Consider the following 12,565-nt stretch of genomic DNA (forward strand, 5'->3'; position numbering starts at 1 on the left):
GATTTAAACTGGATATTAGGAAAAACAGCTTTGCTGTAAGGGTGTTCAGGCACTGGAACAGGCTGCCAGGGAACTGGTGGAATCATGATCCATGGAAGTGTTCAAAAAATGTGTGGCACTTAGGGACAGAGTTTAGTGGTGAACATGGTGGTGCTAGGTGAATGTTTGGACTTGATGATCTTAGAGGTCTTTCCCAACCATAAAGATTCTATGACTGATTCTGTTCTATGAATTGGAGGTACTGTGCTAACTTTTAAGGTGTTACTCAGAATATATTCCCACAAACCACGTGATTTAGAAAAAAAATGTTTCAGGGTGTCCAAGATTCTTCACACTAGGGCTTTGGAGCAGAAAGCCAGACCTGACAAATGACATCTTGACAGTTTTGAGGCATGAGAAAAATGATGTGTTTTATGTACAGATGGAATGAATTGACACCAACAACATTAAGAGATTTTAATAATTTCTTCATTCCTTCCTGAATGTAACCCAAATTTAGCACTTTCTTTGTCTCACCTTGCTTACTCTTGACAGCTTTTGCCTGACACCCAAAAATAAAACTTTCAGGTTTCCTGAAAGCAAATTTTCCTGTTAGATGGCTTCCAATTAAAAATTAACCCAAATACTGATTAGAGATCTTATAGTATTTCAAAATGGTAAGCAGGTTCTTTAAAAAACATTGAAAACACTTGTAAGATTGTTATAATTATTAACTCAAACTCTGAGGACTTTCTGGAATCAATTTAATCCAACTCTGTAGGTCATCACTTTCCTCACTTATACACCACTATCATTATCCTCCCTTCTGCTTCACACCATTCTCCATGAACTATATAGCCAAAGACTGCTGATTCCTAGCTCAGACTGCCAAATTATGAAAATGAGCTTGACTCAAGTTTGTCATAGTCATTAGACAAGCAGAAAAAATTCTTAAGTATATCCAGTTAAAAAGCTTATCAGGTGATCAGGTGAACACTGATAGACAAAAATATTACCGGTGAAAAACATGCTAAAATAAATCAGAATTTCATATAGATGTCATTAAAAATGCAATTTAAGAATGTTTATCAAATAGATCAAAGTACATATTTATTGCTAACTGTTTGAAATGCATTAGTAAAATTACACTGAGTATATGTTCTAGTGTAATTTATCCCTGTAATTCCAAACTGTCCATTGATTTTAATTTCCATATGTATTGATAACTGAGAGTCTGTAGCATATTAATATGCAGTGCAGTTACATATAGTATAAACTATAGAAATTAGGGGAGAAATCTGAAATCAACAGTAAGTTATTGAGGTTTAGGCATATCACTACATGAATAATGAGCATATATGTGATTATCAGTTCATTTATCTGTTTGTCTTTCCTTCTCCTGGTAGCTTTTGAACCTGTTGATTAATTTCTGTAAAACTTGCCAGAAGGGGAGATGTTTAGACATTTATGAAGACTGCTAGTAGTACTTCTGGTCAGGGCAAGTAGGGAGTTATCTAGTGGTACACATTAGACTTGGCAGCATATTGCTGGTCCTGTAAATGTGCTTATATTAAAGATTTTAGTTTTGGGGTACTTTTTTAAGAGTAAACTAGATTTATTGGAAAAAAATACTGAAGGTATTTTAAGATCAGACATAGGATTATTTCTGTAACAGGCCAAAGACTGATGTATTACTCCATAGATATTATTTTTGGGTTTTTAAAAATTATTTTAATTTTACGGTCTTTTTTTTTCCTTATAGCACACTAATACTCACCCCTACATGAGATCCAGAACCTAAAAATTAATCTCAGTCTTTTTGAGAGAACATTGAAGACCAGTTTTAGTAGTAAAGAAATGAAATGATCCCAGAGGTACATGTAAACACAAAAGACCTCTCGGCAGGCAGGCAGGAGGATGCAGTGGCTGCCTGTTTCCTTCTCACTGAGGAGAGCACGAGTTCCCCTCTGGCTTTTTTTTTTTTTTTTTAGATTCAAAATATTAAGAGTCATTAATTACAGGCAATGATATTGATTATATGTATTACACAGGAGTGATCTAACGGGACTGTAACTCTGATTCTTGTTTCTAGTTTATTTTTCCTGGGTTTGATTAAAGAGCTTAGAGTTTATGATCTGTTTTTATCTACACTGGCATATAGATAGGGTCTGTGTATGCCCAGAGCAGAAGGAAATAAATCCAGTCATTCCACAGAACAGCTTAGAGCTATGAGAAAGTTCAATCTGTAATAATGATAAAAAGAAAATCATATGAAATAGCATAGATATTACAAAAAAGGAATATCCTGCTGTTGTCCTCAATGCTCTGATTGCAGAAGCTACGAAGAGAATTACACGTACCAATTAGAAGACAACATCACAACTTCCTGGCTTGTAAAATGGCATCAATTCCCCTTCCACAAAGGGACTTTTTACCAAATTTATTTTAGCACTGAAAATATGGAACTGTCTGGGATGCTGAGTAATTCAAATCTTTATTTTCTTGTTGCTTCTCAGTTATTTTAAGAAGCCTTAAGTTGAAGAGGATTTTTTTGATTGATTTGTGGTTTTTCTTTTTTAAATGAGATGTTTCTTGCAAAATTGCAGCTTTTTTTTCTACTTACTTTGCTGTAAGACATTTGACATTCTCCTTGATATAGACAAAATGTCTGAGGATATTGGGTCTTCCTGTTTCTTCTCTACATATGTAGTGTGTTCTTGTTGTGGCCTTCATAAGTATTTAAGGGTGTAAATATCTTTGACCTTTCAGACCATTAAAATAATTTTGCAGTGATTAAAGAAATTGATTTTTTACTTTGGATTCATGAGGAAGTAAGTATGCAATTGCCCATAATTTCTCTGTCCTTCAGCCAGTCATGTTCTGTACCTGAATTACTTGAATTCATAAACTTTTACCATCATCTCTAAAACAGAAACAGAAATCTAAGAGGTTGCTACATTTCTTCATGAAACACAGGAGCTTTCATAATAAAGACCTCAACTTAGTGGTCCCACAAAGTACAGGAAAAGGCCAGGTGTTACTTTCTGTAACAGCAGCTGGTAGGCCAGGCACCACATGATCACTAGTTTGAGGCCAGCTACAAAAATTTTTGCCCTGTAATATTGCTCCTTCTCAAAGCTCCTTGTTTTTGAAAGAGAGGTTGCTGTATGACAAAAGTTCTCCCATTTTCAAATTTGCTGTCCTGTTTGTGAGCTGTGACATAGCTATAAATGTTGTTGGCACTGAAATGTATTCAAATGTTGGACTTCTATAGGTCTGGAAATCTGAAAAAAGGCAACATTGTATAACTGGCCAGAGCTCCATGTGGAAGAGATTTTCATGGAATAGAAACTTCTGAATACATCTACTTAAAATAATGGTATTGGGTATAGTTCATGGTGACCAAGTGAATAACTAATTTACGTAGTGGCTAAACATTTCCTTCTAAAATGCTGCTTTTCAATTCTACCCAGTATTTATCCCATTGTTTTTAGCTGAATTATGTCTGAGTCTAAAGCTCTACAGGTTCCAAAGCAGTACAGACTTGTTCCACAACTTGGCTGGCCACACCACATGAAAGATCCATCACATCATCACATGAAAGATCAAATGAAGGGAGAGATGATTCATCTTTGCAAGAGCTAAAGAATTTGAACTTAGGCAAAGACATAAGAATTCTTTTTTCTCACGTTAATCTCCATGCAGACATCATAAATAATAGCCAATTTTGCCCTTCCCTCAGCTTTCATGTCCTCAGTTTTCTTATCCAGAAGAAAAGTGAAATTTAACTATTGAAAAAATTGTTTATAGTTTGTGTTGATTTTGTTGTTGTTGTAGTTAAAAATTCTGTTCATGCAGTATTTGGGAAGGATATGTAAAATATCCAAGAGGAAAGAAATGCGGCAATACAACTCAAACTGGAAGCTTTCAATGCAGGGAAAATCTATGGAGGATTCTAATTTTCATATTCAGTATTTGAACAGCAGTTTCTAAGATATTTAACAAATTATTTATGCTTCAATCAGAATCAGCAGTCTTTATTGTAATTCTTCTATTTTTATATAGCATAGTACTTCTTCGTAGGCATATACCTTTGTGGGTAGTTTTCATCAGTTGAGCTTATATATGAGGTACTACATTTTTCTGAGCAACTCAGTGAACTGTAGTACTCTCTTGAGAAATTAGTCATAGCTACTTAACTTTGTCTTCATTTGCTTTTAAATACAGTCTATTTTGATAGTGAAGCACTAGACATCTGATTACTTGATATTCACTGATACTGAAAAAAAATACCTGTGCTTGAATGTAAAATTTCCCCGTTGCCGGGAAGCACACAGAGTTTTCTGTAGGTCAGAACAGACTGAGGAGACGTCAGCCATGATTGTGTTCCTTAAGTGATTAGAGATACTTCTTCATGGTATCTTGGTGTTCCTTGTGTTAATTTTTGACTCATTTTTAGATCACTTTCTGTAGACGTGGAATTCATTCATTGATAAAACAGAAATTTCAGCACAGTGTACAGTTAATGGATATATCTGAAGGGATGCAGATGGCCCACGAGATAGATTTGCCTCTCTCTCCACTCTGACGGTACAGAGAGATGGGAACTTCTGCTGTGTTGCTCAGTGTTTCCATATGGTGAATTGAGTGGGAGCTTAGTAGAACTTATGTATATTGTGGGATTTTTGGGTTTTGGTCATACAGTGCCTGTTTGTAAAGGGTGTGAACCAGGTTCATGCAATGCTGTCTTTGAGGTCACCCTGGTCTTTTTCTGCTATTGAGTTACCATCATTAGTTACACTCTTTTCCACAGCTCAGGCTTATCCTCCTGGGAGAAATCCCTAACCATGTTGTGTCGTTGATTCCTGAATTCTCTACAGAGGTTCTTTGCTGCAGTTTTATCTGCACAGTTATTACAGCTATCACAGAAAAATGGAGAATTTGTTACCAGAATATCTACCACAGCTTTTCTTATTACCTAATACACATCTAGGGTTGGGGGGAGGAAGGGATGAGGTGGGGAAAAAATAATGGGGGAAAAGACAGTGCAGAGTTCTACCCTAGAGAAATGACAAGGTAGAAGATTGGTCTGACTCAGGATTTCATTCCAAGTGCTTTGGTACTGGTAGAATTCACAGCATGGCATCTTCTCAGAGCAGGTGCCTGAAGAGAAGAAACCTTTTGTATGATTGCATATTGATTAGATTGCTTAAGAAGTGGGAAGCTCAGTTAATTTTTTTGGACTGAGCAAAACTTTGGACCTGTCTCTTCTGGGAGAATGCCTATGAGACTTTAGAAGTCTGGGATGGAGCTCATGTCCAGCTCATGTTGAAACTGGGCTGCTATTAAAAGGAAAATGCAGACTTGGGAAGGGACAGATACTAAGGAAGAAGTATATAATGTTGCTTATTTTGTTCAGTAATGTTAATTGCACTTGCTATTGAAAGGATGCATTTCGCTCAATAGCAGAAATATTCACTCAAGCCAGAATAAATACAGGCAAAAAAAAAAAAAAATCTGTTTAGAAAGCAGTTCATTAATTTGTTGATTTTTGTTTTTAATTTTATCCCTTAGTGACACATTTGCAAATGAACTCCATGCTAGCCTAAAGAATCAGGGTGTTTTAAACAGAGTTTCTACCTGCATATTCACTTACGCTTTTACTTGTTACATCTACACTAAGTATGGCAGTGGCTGAGATACCTTGCACTGTCTTCCAACTGCTTAATTCAGGTACTGGAAGCCATTGCAGAGCTTCATGTGGGCTGAATTACCCCACTGAGTATCTGAAAAGCCTGGTTAATTAGCTTCCTTGCCTGTCACTCACTGTTTCCATCTATTTTCTCACTTCAGCTACTTCAGTCATAAAACTGTAATTTGTTTTTCTATGACTGTGAAGATGATAGTTATAATTTACTCCTCCATCAACCCATTACAGTATATTTTTTAAAAATTTTGATTGATTATATTCCTGAAGTCTTGCTTTAAATGGTCTATAACTTTATGAAGCTGGACAGTTAATTAAGTAAGTGTATGTGCAGACTTTCAACAGTGACATCTACCTAGAGATTATGACAGCACACTGTTGATCTCAGTTCAATTCAGTGATCATTTATTACTAAACCTTCCTGCTACGTATATCAGCATTTTCTATGCCCTGCAGTCTTTGTTTTTAAGCATTTCCTAATTTATATTTTCATTTTAAACCCCAGCAACCATTGCCAGTTGGAAGACCCTTACCCCTGTACTGTGATCTGTCACACAAAACCTTTGTTCACTAATCCATGTCCATTGACATCAAAGCAGAATCAAGCAATTGTGATTTACAAAGAAATATAAAATATTTTAAGGTCAAATGTTTTGCTGTACACCATGATCTTATATGTTAGTGGGGTTTTTTTAGATTATTAGCTGTTGTGAAATGTTTAATTTAAACTATTTCTTATTTCTCTACTTCATAACAGAAACGCTTTTCAGAGAAAGTGAAATATGTAGATTTTCCCCCTTGTTTTAGATTTATCTATTTTAGAAAAAATTAAGAACTCATATATTACTTTTAGAAACATTATAATGCCATGAGCTTAAAGTTTTAGGGAAGGAAAAATGTTCTACCAAATTGAAAACATCGATCATTTTTGCACTAAAGGTGAATAGCTCCTGCTTTTAGCTTTGTGGAGCTGTGAAAGGTGAGATGTCAGAAATGTCACAGGTGGAGGAACAAGTTTAATGATGTTAAAATCTGTATGGAAAATAAAGCATATATTTAAATCTTGCATTTTAAAGTTATTATTTATTAAAGAAACTGTAAAACTCCATGGGAGGTTTTTTAGGAATAAAATGTATTCCACAAGGAGATGGATTTCTGTAATCGGACAATATGTCTTTTTCCTCTGAACCACCATAGCACACTGTTGGACATTTTTTCTGATCTGTCTCTTTCACCACTAGCAATTCCCAAAAGATTGCCTGGTACCTAGGTACACCAGAACCAACCCATGAATGATCACCAGGAAAATCTATCATAAACTTCATTATTTGATTAGCTGTGTAGAGTTAACAAAATTTTTGCCCCCTTTCTTCCTCCTTTTCTTACAGACTATGAGTAGTACGACATCGTGTAGTGCTTGTAATCCAGGGTATATGGTACACTAGGGCCTTACAAGGAGAGACCTCTGAGCAGACTGCAGCTGTATCTCAACTTCAATTTAATATTATCTTGATTATTACTTTTATGATTGAATTAGGAATTGCCTTCATTACTGTGTTTCTTTTGCTCTGAGTGAGCTTGAATGGATAAATGTGTTTATTTGCAGCAATAAGCTGGGTACAGTTAAAATTATTAGCATCATCACACCATATTATGTCCTTTTCAAAGGTCAAGTGCAAAAAAGGCTTGGATTTTTTTGAGCAAGTTTATTTCTCGTTTTTGTGGGTTGTTGCTTGCAGAGGGCATCTGATGCTGCAAGTGTGACCACCTGAATCTTAAATCTTTAAGTTCTGTGTTTTAGGCAAATGTAATTTTTTGGTAGTAAGGAAAAGTATATTCTAGTAGGCAGCTGTCAGATCTTGCTCCTTAAACACTGCTTATCGTCACCAAGGTTACTATTTATAGCAGACTGACGGATAGCAGTGGATCAGGCTGAGGTAAAATGTAGGTCAGGCTTTTCATGTGTGTGGGTGAAACTTTTCACCCTTTAATCATATGGCACTGCAAAAGAAAACGTTGCTAAAAGAGCATAGCAATAACACGGCTTCCAATATTGCTATTTGGAGCCATAGCTATTGTTTTACATGAGTAGGTGATGATCCCACCTAATTAATACTCAGCAGTGAGCTCTAACATGAGCTGAAATTCTTTTTTCAGAAAACGTGTACCTCATTGAGTAGGCAAACATGTTGTTAATTTTCATTCCTGTTTAATCCTAAATTAAAACAGTATCCAGCCTAACTCATTCTGTCATTCTATTATTGCTTGGGATGCTGCCACAAATATTAAAGGCTTTTTGAAAGGTTAACCTTGGCTAGAAACAAACAAAACCAAAATGCATAACTGCAGCAATCTTTCATTGCAAGCTAGGATTAATTTCTGTTAATATATTTATGTAAATTCTCTGACACACTTTTTTTTTGAATCCCCCTAGATATTGGCAAATGTAATAATTTTTATCTGCGGGAACTTGGCCGGAGCTTACCACAAACACCTCATGGAGCTGGCGCTGCAGCAGACGTATCAGGACACGTGCAACTGCATCAAATCCCGTATCAAGCTGGAGTTTGAGAAGAGGCAACAGGTAAAGGAACACCCCTGTCTGGGTCTGCTTTTCTGTTTGCACACTGTCCCCCTATTTGTCTCTGTGTAATCCAGCTTGTTAATGGGAAAACGCTTACTGAATTACTTAAATTTCATTAAATATGCCAAGTCTTTTGAACATGGTTGTGCACAATTTCCATCTGACTGTAAGAAAGTGTTACAGTTATTTCTGTTGCCTAAATATGTTTTTTTCTTACTTGTTCTACAAAAATATTTTACAATAAAGAGAGTTAAAAACACTGTATAGATCCTGTGTGCACACCATCTCTTTTGTTGTCCTCATGGAATGAGCTGTGAGATGTGCGTGTGTGCTTTTGAGAATCTTCAGTTCTTCATGCCCAAGACCAGAGCTGCAAATCACTGCAGGAAGATATTACTGAACTGTTTTTGAAAAATATTTGAATCCACAATATTGATGAATCATGTGATATAGTTCTAGAGGTCAGGTTTGTTAGGAGGAGCTGGAGAAATTGTATAATGATACTGTCATTTATTGCAGCAGTTGAATAAAAGAATTCTCTGATTGCTTTATATAGTTCTTTTTCTCTTTGCAAGTTCTGTACAGTGCCTATCATCCTGACAGATAGGTGCCTCATTTAAGAGAATTTGAAACACAAATCAGTTCATCAAATAGTAAAGAAGATAGGTGCATTTTGCTTTGAAGGTCACCAAGACTCAAACTTCCATGAACTGTTAAGAATCAGAGAACAGAGACACTGACAGATGTCTGTGGTCACAAAAATGCTTGCGTGCAACTCGTGTGTCCCAGCTGACCTTAATTGTCATGTCTATCTCACAAATGTCTGTGTCTGCTTTAAATTAAGCTTTTCAAGATCCATCACCAACACTTTTTTCTTAAAATAAGCAAATGGAAATTCCACACCAGGACTTCACCAGGTCGTGTGTTCAGAGGGCTGTCCTTATTCTGCTGGGCACTTGGCTTGCATACTGGCTGAAGTTGCTGCAAAACATTTTAAGTAATCTTAAGGAGAACAGTTTACAGTAAAAGCAAGTTTTGATGATTAGATACAAAATTTGCATAAGGTGCTGTTGCAGGAGAGGTTTGTAATAGCAGTCATTTATGTTTGCACCTCTGCCTCCAAAGATGTCTGCAGGGAATGGGTGGACTTTGAACACAGTTGTAAGGGCCTGGGTTTTCCCAGGTAGCTTTTCCCTCCAAGAATAGGAAACACATTGGTTTATCTTGCAGAAATGATTGAGAACCTGAGAGTGAAGAGAAGCAAAACTACCAGGGATTCTGTGACAGATACTTTCTCTTTTGGGTTTGTAGTACTTGTGTTTTAAAAATGCTGTAGCCAAGCAAGATGTAAAGAAGCAAAAACCATCTTTCACTAATAAATGTTATTGTTCTAATAGAGTAATAAAGATACCTGTACATATATATATATATATATATATATATATTATATATATATATTTAAGTGCCTATTGTCATGTTTGTGTTTTGATAGGAATAAATCTATCTAATTAGTTAAGACATCTACACAGCCCTAAGTAGTGTATTGTAGGGCTGGATTAGTAACAGATGGGTCAATGTCTTATTGAAAAAGTCAAGTATTCTGTGGAAGTCAGTGATCTTTTCAACTGCCAGTGAGCTCACAAAGAGGCCATTAGATCTTCAGATCTTCTTCTATAGATTTCTTTGGCCTTTATCCCCTCAACCCCTTAATATAGGTCCCTTATCTCTTCTCAAGGTTTTTCCAACCAAAAAACGAAGATGTGTACCTCCATATTATCACACTTAGGAACATTAGATACTTAAATGTGAAAAGGTAAAATGAGGATTCATTTTATAAGGTGGTTGGTTTTTTTTTTCCCCCTCAGGATTAACGCACGTCTTTGTTTGCAGACATTAATTCAGAAGTGGATGTACTTTAGTCTGCTTCTAACACTGCTTGTTTTGCCAAGAAGATACAAAGGATCATCCACCTTGTTAGTACTCAGGAAGCAAGCCAATCATATTGGTGTCTGTTTTTAGAGAAGTGGGGTACAATGAAAGAGTAAGAGCATGGTGCATTTTAAAAAGCATCGGTTTTGATCAAAGCCTTTATTAGCCTGTAAAAGGTTGTAGCATGACCCTTGATTCTACATCTCTGTAACAGGAAAAAAAATTAATTTAGTGTAATTTACTTTATATAAGCTACTTTTGTACAAGTGCAGAGTGTAGGATGTGCTTCTAAATTATTAGGGCTCCAGGTCAAATTTGCACATTCTTCCAGATCATGGATGTAATGTGTTTTATAATTGTTTTTGAAAGATGTACAATTTATGTTTCAAATTATTCTGTGAATTTTCTTTTATGATAATTGAGAGTAGGCTCATACAAATGTAGACTACTGTTGTTTTTCAGTTATTGGGGTTTCTTTTGTGTGTCTTTGAATAGCCTTTTTGAGAATACCATTTTGATAGATCAGTAGATAAGTATATTAAAATGCCACTCAACAATTATGCCAAAGAACTCATGAGAAACCCCAGATTCATTGTTATCAAGTGAGATCAATATACATTAGAAAAAGGTGAAATGGACAGGGGGTGTGTGTACTGAGGTACAAGTTGGACATAGGTACCCACACCACTGTGAATTTCTGCTGTTGGGGCACAGCAAAGGCTGGCTGCCCACAAAGGGATGGGAAGCTGCGGGTGGTGACACCTCCCAGCAGGGCAGGGGCCACATTTGAACTCCTGTGGTAAAAAGCAGTATTTTCAAAGCCCACTTTGGTGTTTCTCACACACCTTTTATGTCTTTTCAGAGTTTATAAAAGAGAAATGTGGAACTATTCTGACCTCTTTTTAATATGCAGCCTTATTCCAAGATATGTATTTAAAATAGCCTCTCATAATGTTATTTGTATCCCTGATAAAAGTCTGGCTGACAGTTTGTAGGGGTAATGACTCACTAGTGCTGAGTGCAAGATCTTAACATGACAACGGTATAATTGCTCTTTTCTCTCTCTTCTGGGGCTTTGCATCGTGAGACACAGGAATATACACTGAGAGGTTCTTACAACATTGCAGGGAGGAGTTCATAAGGTGTTGGTGTTCAGTGAGTTCTCTGAAATGCTGCCTTTGAGAAGGAGGCAGTGTAATGATGGTTTTAGAAACAACACTCAGGTAGCAGATGAAAATGAATGAGGTTTCAAATCATTGAGTGGGATTCTAATTTTTTCACTGAAACATGGTGAAGCAATGCCATTCATTAAAGGAACCGAAATATTTCAAAATTGTTTTTGAATTAATCTAAACAGAGAAGTCTCATACATGTGTGAAGTTTAAGGCTGTTAGTAAAGAACAGAAACATTGAAATACATCATTTTGAACTAATATATGAAATGTGGATTCCTGCAAATTTAATTAATGCATTTTAAAAGGTAAGCTACTAATATTTTCATGAATATGCAGTAGTTTTTCTAAGAGATTCCTCATTTTCCTTTTCCTCATAGCTTCAAGGCTAATAAATGGGAAAAACAAAAACTAATGTTGGTCTTTTAAATTTTAGACTCCATTTATTACTTCAGCAGTGTTTGTGCTCATGCATGCATACGGTGCCCATCCTTTCTGTTAATCGACATGTCAATACTAGAAATAAAGCCTGTTCTGAGAAGTGTTGAATTTTGCATGGTGGACCATGGGAGAGATGGATAGAATATGCAAATAGAAACTGGACAGGGTTCACTGAAGGGCTGCAGGGGTACTTAGTGGACTGCTGGTCATGACAGATGATGAGACTTGGGGAACTCAAGGTATTTAGCCTGGAGAAGAAAAGGCTTGGAGGGGACAACTAACATCTGCCTAGTACCAAAGGAGCTTACATAAAAGGTGTGGTCAGATTTCTCTGAAAGGCACACAGTGAAAGGATGAGAGACAATAGGCTTGAGCTGTGACAGGATAGATCTTGGCTGGAAGGAGATAAAATATTGTTCCCCAAGAGAAGGGTTAAACACTGGGAGAGGCTGCCTGGAGAGGTGCTGGAATCTGTGAGCAGAGAGATTTTGAAGTCCTAGCTGTATCAGATCTTATGCTTCAATTCTTGTGAGCAGAAGAAAACACATGATAAATATAGAGCTCAGAATCTTATTAGGCTAATTAGAATCTTAACAATCTGATGAAAATACAAAAAAACCTAGTTACAATAATAATAATAACTGTCACAGTCCACACTAATTAACACAAAAAAGCATAAATATAGCTAAAAATGTTATGCAAAAAATATTCAAGTATATTCCCTTTTTCTCTGGTATTACCCTCAGTCTTCTG

The 12,565-nt window shown here is 36.2% G+C and overlaps 1 protein-coding gene across 1 annotated transcript in view; it reads left to right on the forward strand.

Moving 5' to 3' along the window:
- ADCY2 (adenylate cyclase 2) overlaps window positions 1-12,565 on the forward strand; it is a 205,370-nt gene that overhangs the window by 92,118 nt on the left and 100,687 nt on the right. Inside the window, exon 4 of the mRNA XM_041475879.1 lies at window positions 8,121-8,270. Within this exon, the coding sequence (XP_041331813.1) occupies window positions 8,121-8,270 (150 nt within the window). The remainder of the gene's footprint in view (window positions 1-8,120; window positions 8,271-12,565) is intronic.

The sequence above is a fragment of the Pyrgilauda ruficollis genome, unplaced genomic scaffold (assembly GCF_017590135.1).
Source record: "Pyrgilauda ruficollis isolate IOZ18807 unplaced genomic scaffold, ASM1759013v1 scaffold37, whole genome shotgun sequence".
NCBI lineage: Eukaryota > Metazoa > Chordata > Aves > Passeriformes > Passeridae > Pyrgilauda > Pyrgilauda ruficollis.